The sequence below is a fragment of the Suillus clintonianus genome (assembly GCF_016758775.1).
Source record: "Suillus clintonianus strain FC179 chromosome Unknown DEU56scaffold_6, whole genome shotgun sequence".
NCBI lineage: Eukaryota > Fungi > Basidiomycota > Agaricomycetes > Boletales > Suillaceae > Suillus > Suillus clintonianus.
The window spans coordinates 275,259-286,159 of record NW_024539230.1 but is presented as its reverse complement, the minus strand read 5'-3'; the positions used below and the strand labels follow the sequence as shown (position 1 = coordinate 286,159).

General features: G+C 50.1%; 5 protein-coding genes across 5 annotated transcripts; 4 read left to right on the top strand and 1 right to left on the bottom strand.

Annotated features, from left to right (window-relative positions):
* Nucleotides 1–167: 167 nt before the first annotated feature.
* DEU56DRAFT_907683 (tRNA A64-2'-O-ribosylphosphate transferase) lies at nucleotides 168–1,753 on the top strand (the record flags this gene model as incomplete). The annotated part of the gene is made up of 6 exons (XM_041356929.1): nucleotides 168–324; nucleotides 378–418; nucleotides 467–579; nucleotides 631–856; nucleotides 910–1,134; nucleotides 1,196–1,753. The coding sequence occupies 6 exons, from the start codon at nucleotides 168–170 to the stop codon at nucleotides 1,751–1,753; spliced, it is 1,320 nt and encodes a 439-aa protein (XP_041213715.1).
* On the bottom strand, nucleotides 1,509–5,312 carry DEU56DRAFT_955173 (uncharacterized protein; the record flags this gene model as incomplete). The annotated part of the gene is made up of 19 exons (XM_041359221.1): nucleotides 1,509–2,207; nucleotides 2,264–2,356; nucleotides 2,413–2,560; nucleotides 2,629–2,932; nucleotides 2,991–3,188; nucleotides 3,268–3,461; nucleotides 3,514–3,551; nucleotides 3,601–3,700; nucleotides 3,751–3,846; nucleotides 3,892–3,981; nucleotides 4,029–4,084; nucleotides 4,135–4,176; nucleotides 4,224–4,244; nucleotides 4,289–4,326; nucleotides 4,379–4,476; nucleotides 4,569–4,650; nucleotides 4,695–4,955; nucleotides 5,061–5,234; nucleotides 5,286–5,312. 19 exons carry the CDS (start codon nucleotides 5,310–5,312, stop codon nucleotides 1,940–1,942), a joined length of 2,328 nt encoding a protein of 775 aa, XP_041213714.1. The 3' UTR covers nucleotides 1,509–1,939.
* A 298-nt stretch (nucleotides 5,313–5,610) lies between these two features.
* Nucleotides 5,611–6,898, top strand: DEU56DRAFT_868657 (L domain-like protein; the record flags this gene model as incomplete). Its single annotated transcript, XM_041355506.1, has 4 exons — nucleotides 5,611–6,110; nucleotides 6,159–6,259; nucleotides 6,305–6,497; nucleotides 6,544–6,898. 4 exons carry the CDS (start codon nucleotides 5,611–5,613, stop codon nucleotides 6,896–6,898), a joined length of 1,149 nt encoding a protein of 382 aa, XP_041213713.1.
* Nucleotides 6,899–7,339: 441 nt separating this feature from the next.
* On the top strand, nucleotides 7,340–8,019 carry DEU56DRAFT_474398 (uncharacterized protein). The gene is made up of 2 exons (XM_041346401.1): nucleotides 7,340–7,685; nucleotides 7,739–8,019. The coding sequence occupies exons 1-2, from the start codon at nucleotides 7,517–7,519 to the stop codon at nucleotides 7,954–7,956; spliced, it is 387 nt and encodes a 128-aa protein (XP_041213712.1). The 5' UTR covers nucleotides 7,340–7,516; the 3' UTR covers nucleotides 7,957–8,019.
* Nucleotides 8,020–8,562: 543 nt separating this feature from the next.
* DEU56DRAFT_726890 (major facilitator superfamily domain-containing protein) lies at nucleotides 8,563–10,449 on the top strand (the record flags this gene model as incomplete). The annotated part of the gene is made up of 9 exons (XM_041347947.1): nucleotides 8,563–8,709; nucleotides 8,763–8,782; nucleotides 8,836–8,943; nucleotides 8,997–9,086; nucleotides 9,195–9,431; nucleotides 9,477–9,845; nucleotides 9,893–10,009; nucleotides 10,058–10,198; nucleotides 10,254–10,449. The coding sequence occupies 9 exons, from the start codon at nucleotides 8,563–8,565 to the stop codon at nucleotides 10,447–10,449; spliced, it is 1,425 nt and encodes a 474-aa protein (XP_041213711.1).
* Between the last annotated feature and the right edge of the window lie 452 nt (nucleotides 10,450–10,901).

Genomic DNA, 10,901 nt, shown 5'->3' with positions numbered 1-10,901 from the left:
ACTGCCAATCGAAGCTAGCGGGCTTTAAAGAAGCTGACCTGGGAGGACTCGAGGGCCAATCCGAGCTAGAGCCTCATAATAATACGTAGTTACGGATTTATTGGTCATCCGAAGACTTCGTGCTTCCAAACGGCTACGTAATACGTATACTTCATCGAGTCCACCACATGGGTGGCATGATGGTACACGAGGACGGCGTATCGCTAGCCTTCAGCGAATTGCGAAAGGAATCAAAAGATATTCACAACCGGATCCACTCCGTAGCAGAGGACGCCGCTTTCGTCGACCAAGTCCATCGATCTTACCCAAGAATCCCCCTTATCCGTGAGTAACACCGCCAATCACTCGTCACCGTCATCACCTCGTGCGTCCACCAGCCAACATGCGATGCGGAGCATGGTACACAGACCCCGGGACCGTAAGCCCACTCTCAATCCATGCTGAATCTCAAGCTCACCCTACCCAGGCGTCAAACGAACGCGCCTATTTCAAGTCCACCGATGGACACACTGGAAATTGGAGCTTCAACCTTCGAAGACCAAATCTCCACATACTGCCTCTGATTTGCGCGCACGCAGGGTTCGTGCATCTCCCACATCCCAATACCAAGCTGTCATAACGTATCTCCAGATTGCTCTTGGTAGATTCCACGAGAGCAGGCAAACGCGTGCCAGACGCGCTATCCAAAACCGTTCCTATCTGGTGTGCAGTCATAAACCGAGCCGTCCTTAAAACCACGCCCGACATGAATACGGATGCCTGGAATACGAAGCTGTATACCCCACCTGGTGTCGTCAGCGCACAAGAGCATGATCAGATCGAGCAGAAGTTGGATGGATGGGCGGATGATCTTGCTGTTAGGCCTATCTTCCTCCTCTCATGCCATCCATCCTGAAATCGCGAATGTAGGCTTCGTTCTACGTACTCCCAAAAATTCAATACCCCCTCCGCCCGATCTGGATATCGCCCAGCACCACCGTGTTCCCTAAATTCCCTGATACCGATGCTGAGCGGCGGTTCTACCCTGTCATCTGCATATCAGCTTCGAAGCAGGTTTTGGATGGCATGGAGAGACGCGTCACGGGCTTTGCGTATATCCAGGGATCGGGGGACGATCATGAGTTGTGGAGTATGGTGCGTGTCTGCGCCCGTCGATCTCGTCTTGTCGTTCATATGGACGCGGGTGCCTTTATAGGGACTCACGCCCGCCCAATTCTGGAAACACAAGGCAACTCTCCTCCACGCAAACCGAAACGAACTACCAACCCTTGTTCAAACTCTCACATCATCCACAAACACACTCGACGCACGCACTAACTCGAACGCGTCCTTCCATCCCACACCCATCCACCACGTCCACGGCCGACTCTCGATATGCACCACTCACGACATCCGCTCCTCTATTGATGCCGAGCTTGCGGTGGTCTATCTATCCAGCACCGATCAGGCACCCCCCGCTTTCAAAGACCGCCCATGCGTCCTATGCATTCAAATACCCCAAGGCAAAAAAGGCCAGCATCACTTCCTACACTCCGTCCTCCCCCAAGCCATCCCCTTCATCCTGCTCCACCTCCAAAACGCACGCCGCATATGCATAGCATGCGAAACAGGCACTGACACAAGCATCGGCGTCGCCCTAGCAGCTCTCACAAAGTTCTTTGACGAATCAGGAGAATTCTGCGGTGAGTATAAAGGTGAAAATGTTCTCAGTACGTCGTGCCAACTATACCAGAAAAAAAAAATTGTTCCCTGACGTGCATTTAAATAAAGCCAAAGACGATATCAAAACACGCCTGCACTGGATAATAACGAGTTGTCCGGAAGCCAACCCCTCGCGTACCACTCTCAAACGCGTCAATGAATTCCTGCTCTCACCTCCCGAATTCTTGCTCTCACCGCTAAAATTTCTTCCCCCGCCCGACGCGCCAAACCCGGGGCGTCATGAAGAACGCACAACGACCTCGATACCTGAAACGGTGCTATAAAGTATAAGCCGGAACTGAGCATGCACGCCAGCGTGGTACGTCGAAGGCACGAGATAATACTTCCCAGGCCCTATACTCCGCTTGGGAATATCAACGCCCGAAAGCGCGTCGGAGTAAGGCCCCGAGGAAGCGATGCATCGTTGGAGATTTGAGCATGAAGAGGGGAAGAGAGAGAGGTTTGTGGATACGCCTGGGGCGCGGGCGAGGAGTTGTAGACGGGCGCTTTGGGGTGGGTGGTTCAGAGTCGTCAGTGTTTCGGTTTGAGGAGGGGGACGTACCCGAATTCAGAAGCGCATGGGATGGTTACTTCGAAGACTGGATTGCTGTGGTACCGATTTTGACTAGGTCCGCCTGCGGCCGTCGTCGAATCCCTAGCAAACACAAGAGTTATTCCAGGGAGAAATTAATTGGTGAAGGTTGGACGTACCATTCCCCACGGACGGTCTTGACATACATCCCCGCACCCTCCTGCGGTATCGCCTTGATCTCGAACCGAGAGGGACTCTCCACCTTGAGCGTAAATTTCCCTGTCTGGTCTAGCTCGAAAGCTGATAATACGACTGTATAATCGCCAGCTTCTCGAGATGAAGAAAATAATAATAAACATGAGCCTCGTTTCCCCTCGAGGTAAAAAAGGTCGTACCAGCAAGATGAGCAGCGACGCGCGCATGCCCATACGTATAAGGCCCAGAATGAGCCACCACCTCTTTCTGAGTCAATTCTGATATACGCTCGCCCTGCGACCACACAGCTGTGATGTTCAGCGATATATCCCTAGCGCTCTGCGCGGTGAGTATGACTTGTGTCTTGTTGTTCTGGCTCGGCCGAATGTGTGTGCTTGTGCTTGTGCTGGTATTATGCACTTTGAGGTGATACTGCGGATTTACCATATACGTCGGATGCGTGCAATTCCCTCCAGCTGTTTTATTAGTCAATGCGCCGTCGATCTGTTCGTCCAATCCGTCAGCGTTGAATAATGCATACCGAAAGAAAGAACACACGTACCTTATGTGTATACCTCGGCGGAGGAACCTTCGTATCCCAAGACAACACCACATCCGACGAACAAGAAAAAGCCGTAACAGTAAACCCAACCTCGTCGAATTGACCATCATAGCACGCCAACAACGAGAGCGATCCCGAGGGTTGGGTGGGGTCGATTTTGATGCGCGAGAGGACGTGTGTGCTGTTTGTGTAGTTGCTCTGTTTGTGTTTGTCAGTCAGTATTGTGAAATAGGGAAAGAGATGAGGAGGAGGAGGGTGATGCACTACGGAACCGCACCTTGAGAGCAACGTGGTCCGGATCCCCAATGACCATATCATCCTCTTGTACGTTAATCGCGATGTATTCGCTCGTTCGACGCGTGTCGCGGAGGTGTCTCGTTAGGAGGACCCAGATTTCGTTTGTGTCTGATGGGGCTTGGGCATTGGGGTCTGTGGATGTTTGGTAGTTGAGTCGGAGGTGGTGAGTGGAAGCTGTGTGTAATGGACGTGAGTATTAACGCTGGTGGAAAGTGGCGGGACGTACCCCGTGGTAGGTCCTCAGAGTTTTCGAGCTGCCACGATCTATAGATCCATTAGTTGTGGTGCAGTCTTATAACGCACGTGGACGCACCCATGAAAAGTAATATAATTCTTAAACAGACATGGTTTCCAACTTATATACAACCCCTCGAAAGTCGCGCATATATCGTCCCAACGCATCTCAAGCACCCCTGTACCATTCATTCGTATAGACGAGGCTACGAAAGGAGGGGAAACTCACTGGGACAACTACCAGACTCATTACACTCGCATGCCTGACTGCATATACGAGAATCGAGAAGAGTGACCCAGCGCTCGTCGTTTGTTTCTTTGATATCTAGCACGAGTCAGTATGGAGCTTATGGGCGAGGAGTTGGGGTACCTGTGACTGCGTAGTCGTGTGAGGGGAGGAGCTTGGCGGTGTTGTTGAGTGCGGTTTTGTCGTTGGTGCCGACGGTCATCATGCAATCCCCTAGAATAGTGTGACTATGTGAAAAGGGTAAAAGGGGTGACGGGTACCTCTTGGGAAAGCGGTCATAATGCGGGACCAGGTTCGTTCGCGCTCAAAGGATGCGCTGGGGGTGGTCAGGATAGGGTGTGGGAGGTGTGTATGGCGAGTACGTACCTTCGTAGATCTATGTGTTCTGGGATCCAGCCGATAAGGACGCTGGTGGGAGGTGTGAGGAGGTGGAGGTGGTAGGTTGGAAGACTTACTGGAGGTCTATGGCAGAGTTTCTTTGGGGTGTGAGTAGGGAGGGTGTATGAAGGAAGGGACTTACGAGCCGAGGAAATCGTATCCGCCCATGAGTTTCATGTACTGGATGGGTGTGAGCGGGTGATGAGAAAGACGAAAAAGAAAAAGTACGGACTGCTTTTTCTACGAATGAGGGCCATAGTTGGTTCTTGTGCCCTGTTGATATGCCGAGGAGATTGTTGCTGGCGTCGAAAGGGAGTCGGTCGTCGATGACTGCTTAATGTGAGATGGGTGCTCTGACGTCGGTGTTAGTACGAACCTATCTATGATAGACTTTAGAAGGGTGTATAGCTGGAGTGGGTGACTTACGCGGCGGTAATCACCGTTGATGAGGACTTTAAGCTCGTATCTGCCGTCGTTGGAAGTGTGCAAGGAGGAGAGGAGCAACTGTAGTGATGTTAGCGAGTGGGAGGGGTGGTGGTGAGACGTACGTTTGATTTGAAGCGGAGGTTGTGTTGTATGCATACGGCTATTGAAGCGCAGACTGAGCAATCGTTGACTATGTTCTGTATGATATCGCTTGGGAGGAGGGCGAGGGATGAAGGGGGGATGACGTCGATTGGTCGCTTCCATGTTGATGAAGGAAAGACGGAGCCGAGGGGAGGTTGACCATCAGGGTCGGTAAATGGGCTGCTGTATGAGTCAAGAGTGGTGGTCGCCAAAGGGATATGATTCCCATTGATGAGAGATGACTTTTTGAGAATTGAGTGTTCTGATAAAAGATTAGATTAGCTTCGGGTAAGGAAGATCGGTGACTTGCGTTGTGAAAAGTGATCTGTTGATAACGGAGCCAAGACCTTGTACTGTTTTATCTTTTCAGCTCGTTCTAGTGCCTTGGTAGCGTTGTTCCTGTATTTTGCATCGGAACTGCGGCTGATGTGAAGAAACGCTTCTGCTGCTTCCAAGTAAAGCTTGAAAGCGTTGTTCCAGTCGTTTTCTAGCTCGAACTTTGCTGCTCTAGCGTAAATGTTCTATGAAAGGGGTTGTTTGGTGAGATCAAGCGAGTTTATTAGATACCTTACCTCTGCGTCCGCGATGGTCTTGGACATGTCGATGCCAAGATACAGTTGATCATCCCAATTTAGTAACTCATAATTGAGTGTACAAATAATCATAAACAATGTATATGGGCGTTATTGTTCTGTCCATTCCATTGACAGCAGTCACATATGTAGTCCACTGTGAATTCAGTCCTTTACCACCACATCCACCATGTCTTCAAAGTTTCGTGAACACTTGTCTATACACCCTGACTTTGACGTCGAGAGATCAAAGTTCTCTCCTGCTTCAACCCCAAAGTCGCCCAGCATTCGAGATCGATTCACCAAACTGCTATTCGACTTTCGTATGCCAGAACCAGATCATGAGCTTGCCCAATGGCCTCCTCTTCACGTTCAGAAGCGTAAATGCCACTGTAAAACGAAGCGCAACCGCGGTCTTCTCATTCTTCTCATCATCATACTCTTCTTCTTGATCGGGAACGTCATCTTCCTCAACGTTCGCGTCCTCTCCATGAACACGTCCACCCCTTCCAACACCAACCCTACTCTCTCTGCAAATGCCCAACAGTGCTTGTCCCAATACACGCTGAACGCACCTTCCAGCCCTTCCTCCTACCCGTGCTCCACTTGCTTGCCAACCCTGCAGACAGTCACATCCACCTATCTATCTTCAAATCCACAGAACGCACAGCAGATCCTCAACGCTATCCAGTTCTGTGGTCTCCGCGGCATATTCGACACCGCCAACTCACAAGGTCAGGCATCCCTCCTCGGCTGGGTCACAGACGTCAAATTCTGTGCTTGGAATGGTGTCACCTGTGATGGCTCCGGTAGAGTTGCAAATCTGTGAGTCCGCTCCACACGTTACGCGCACCAGTACTCACCCACATATAGTCAATTGACCTTTCCTGGAGTACCAGCAACATTACCCAACGAGCTTGGAGCACTCACTGGCCTCGAGTCTTTGCAAGTCATTGGTGGTAACAGTATACCAGGTATGTCGCCACGTTTTGAGATTGACATGATCTGACGTATTGTAGCTGGAGCGCTGCCTTCGTCGTTTATAAACCTCACTTCTCTCTCCAACCTCCATATCGAAGCAACGGCCATTACGCCGCTCCCAGATAGCCTCTTCTCATACCTCACAGCGATGACTACGCTCACCCTCGTTCGCAACCCCATGATGGGCGCCTCTCTTCCTTCCACCCTGACCCAAGTCCCGCTCAAGAACCTGTAAGTCTGCTCCCTTCATTTTTAATCACAGCTAACCATCCTCCAGCGTCGTCAACTCCCAACAACTCAACAACCCCCTCCCATCTCTGTCATCCAGCTCCACCCTCCAAGCATCGCTCAAACTTCTCGATCTCTCATCCACCTCCCTCACTGGCCCGATCCCAAATACCATCTCCTCCTTCTCGTCGCTCACGCAACTCTTGCTCTCCAACAACAACCTCCAAGCACCCCTTCCAACCACCTTCCCACCTTCGTTACAGATCATCTCCCTGCAGAACAACACAGCGCTCACCGGGACTGTCCCTAGTTCTCTTTGCAATAGTACGCAGCTCATGAGCTGTTCGCTGCAGAGTACGGGACTGAGCGCGAGTGGGGGGTGTGGATCTTGTCAATTCTCGTGATCTTGTTATGAACCGTGCTCTGTTGATGAATTTACGTGCTTTTTTGCTTTTACGCCCCCTATCACTTCATGGACATATCCACTACTCGCTGTTGCTTTCGATGGATCTACGAACATTTCACTCGCATACGTACATTTGTGAATCGTGTTAATCTTGTAATTTCATGGCATATCATAGATCTACTTCGTGATTCATATTTGTAATAAATATCGTCGCGAAGTCTTCACGCATGGACTCCTCATTCGGGACGGGAACTAACTCTGTCAGGCACACTGGATCGAGTTTGTGTCTATATATAGCAATTATCTCGATCGTGTAGTTTAACACGATTGGAAATATATGAAGACACTATTACGTCACAATATATTCGCGGAGTTTTCCAGCGAATGGCGCGGCTGTGTCACTGTCGACATCGTTTCCCCTGCGTGTTCGCATTGCTTTTTTCATTCTCTTCCCCTCAAGTGAAGCTTTCTCCGTATCACCAATTCCATCAATTTCCCCAACGATCCTATCAGACTATAAAGTTTCCTAAACACGCGATCGAAGACAGATTTCAAATTTCGATTCTCAATTCACCTCGAGCGCACGTTGGACGATCCGCACAACCGGTGCCTGAACATGAAACGTGGATGGATGCCCGTGCGGCTGCTACTCCTGCGCATACCTGCACTCATACTTACGCGTGTGCACGTCATATATGCTCTTACCTCCTCACTAGACAATCTGCTAAACTGTCGAGGGCTCGTTCCGAGGCAGTCCCGTCACATTGATGCCCATTTTGGTGAAGGTGAGTTATTAGTATCGCTTTCCGTTCCCTCCCCAGTTCAGAACCCGCACAAGGAGTCTTGATTAATTCTTTCCTCTGTGGCGGCTGCCTCATGTTCAATGCCTTCCCCCATCATCACGTGACAGAACTGGCGGGCGATCTCGATTTTGCGACGCAGCGACTTTTTTCCTTATCGCGTCTACATCCTGAGGGGCAGAAAGATGCTACCGCTCAGCCTCCGCTTATCAACCGCCGATACCTCGGCTCGGCGTTTTCCCCAGAAATTGGCTGAAAACCCAGATACGCCGGGAAGAAAGATTTTTCCTCAGACCCCAGCTTTTCAAGGCAGCCACGGTAAAACTGCTTGCCGATCTCCTGGATACTGGCGATGAATGTTTACCCATATGAACCTTGCTGGGCAGTTGGCTAGGCATTTGACTAGGCAGCTGACTAGACAGTTGACTGGGCTGTTACAATGGCTACCTGTAGGACCGGATGCACCTCTCGCTGGGGTATTATCACTTGTAGGTAGGCTCAAGTATTTTTGACGTTCTCAGTATGTTTCCCCCTGATACAATGGTTCTTCCGCCGAGTGATATACATACTACCCAATGTCATCGTGCCGGGTTCCGCCCGGAGGCGTAAGGCCATCGTGTCCTAACAATGTCGGCTGATTCCGCATACCACCCACATCGTTATCCATCGCACTAGATGATAAACCTTGCATCAAATTTCTCGGGCCTGATAAAGTCCCAGTCAATATTTAATAGGTGACCTGGTCAGACAATCCACATCAGCTCCCCGCTGCGGTGGATCTTCGTACCATTGTCGATCTTTGTTCTCACCCGCGCGTCACAAGGAAGAGGATTATCGCCCCTTCTCGCTGTGATCTCGAACGATGTCTGCTCTCAGCCACGAGAAAGCGGAAACTGCTGATGCCTCCTCTAGTGCATCCAGCCATGCCCATGATCATCTCGAGAGGAGATTGCTGAGAAAGCTCGATCTGCGTATGTCCGCAGTCGTGCTTTTATATGCCCTGAACTACGTAAGTCTGAGCCATTTGACGAACTCTGTTGCTTGGTACTTACCACCGGTTAGATCGACAGATCGAATGCTGCGTATGTTGCGTGTCGTCGCACTCGCTTTATGTATTATCTCATGTTGTTTACAGTAGTGCACGGTTGGGAGGTTTCGAGAAAGACCTGCACCTGCAGGGAAATCAATATGCGACGGTGTTGTCTATCATGTATGTGGGATTCATCGTCATGCAGGTGCCAGCGTGAGTTGCGTCCTTCGTTGAAGGACAGGTCAACGTGACGTTCTGTCTTCCAGGAATATGTTTCTGCACTGGCTGGAGAGGCCTTCTATCCTGATTCCTTGCAGTATGGTGATATGGGGCGTATTATCAGCATTAACAGGTTTGTCGACACCGGCCATTAATATTCATGAGTATCTAACAGCGCCCAGGGATCACAAAGAAGTACGCGATGACGTTTTGCATCATTGTAACGTCTGATAGTTCGACCCAAGTTATACGGGGGTCCTCCTCGCCCGTTTCTTTCTTGGGTTTGCCGAAGGACCCTTTTTTCCTGGCACCATGTATCTTATATCAGGATGGTACAAACGAGACGAGCTCGCTGTGCGCACGACTCTCGTTTCATGTGGAAGCGTGCTGAGTGCTGGGTTCGGAGCCGCGTTTGCATCCGGTATACTTTCAGGCATGCAGGGAAAACTTGGTCAAGCTGCGTGGAGGCGAGAAACTGTCGTGTTTGTTTTTGTTGTTCGCTGAAACTGAGATATCGATATCTACAGGTGGTTATTCTACATCGAGGGCGGCGCCACCGTTCTAGTCGCGCTTTGTGCATTTTTTATTCTTCCTGATTTCCCACACAATACCGGATGGCTCACTCCGGAGGAACGAGCGCTTGCTATCTCTCGCCTTGCAGAAGATGGGCAGGGGGAAGCCGACGAGCGAACGACGATGCAAGGACTGTGGGATGCGTTGGCTGACTGGAAAGTATGGTGGTTTTCCATTGCGCTCATAGTCCAGTTCGTGTCGATGTCATTCGTCAGTTACTTCCCGACGATCGTCGCGACTCTGGGATATGATGAGACGACGACTTTGTTGCTCGCCGCTCCTCCGTGGGTACTTGCCATGATAACTGCTTTTGCATTTTCAAGGTCCGTGAATAAGTTTTTATGGCGAATCGCTGTCTTATAGACAAAAGGTACTCTGACAAGAAACGAAAACGGTTTGTGTACGTTTTTGCATCGAATGCGATCGCTGCTGTTGGATTCATCGTGTCCATCTGTACGATGAACACGGCTGTGCGCTATGTTTCCTTGTAAGCAGTCATCATAGTTCTTAAAAGTCGTCGCTCATAGACTCGCAGGTTCCTAATGACCCAAATCGCCGGTGGACAAATGGTGCTCATGGGATGGATCACCAACACATTTGCTAGAGAACCTGCGAAGCGAGCTGTTGCCATCGCGTTGATACTTGCGCTGTCGCAAATAGGGGGTATCATTGGGGCGTTAGTGCATTCAATCAATCTCCCTTGCCTTTTTTTTAATGATTTGTCGCACTAGGTACGTCTGGCCGCCTAATTGGGGACCGACATATAGGTATTCGTATGCTGTTTGTTTTGTGGCTTTTGGGGTGTCGATGGCCATGTTTGGCGTGATGCATTTGCATTTGAAGCGTTTGAATGAGCGGTTTGAGAGGGATGAGCGGGTGAGGGATGTGGATGGTATTCGGGATGTTGGTTTTAGATATATGATTTAGTGTATGATTATGGTGTAGAACATGAATTGATTAGGTGGGATGTTGACCCAGGAAGGGTTCTCCAATAAACTGAGTGTTCTCGCGTGTTCCACATTTCGCAGTTATCACTCGGGCCATCCTCAGAATCACTCCGAACACGAACATCGGCGAGGATGCCTGTAATACCGTTACAAAGTTGTGCATCCCACCTGGTGTGGTCAGCGCACAAGAGCATGGTTATTTGGATTCTAAGATGGATAGTTGGGCAGCAAATGATCTTGCTGTCAGTCTTATTCCCCTCCTCTTCCAAGTTTTATAGATACTATCATCATATCAGATTCGAAGCAGGTTCTTAGATGACAAGGCGAGACGCGCCGTTGTATTGTATTCTATCTTCACCAAAGCACTACCTAAACTGTTGAGGTATACGAGCCGTCTTTGTATTGGCATCCTGAGGACACGTCAGCCAAAAC

Excerpts from the sequence above, each read along its gene's own strand:
- DEU56DRAFT_474398 (XM_041346401.1), top strand. The coding sequence starts at position 7,517 with ATGAAACGTGGATGGATGCCCGTGCGGCTGCTACTCCTGCGCATACCT. Across the intron at positions 7,686-7,738 it reads TGATGCCCATTTTGGTGAAG|GAGTCTTGATTAATTCTTTC; the intron begins GTGAGTTATTAG and ends AACCCGCACAAG.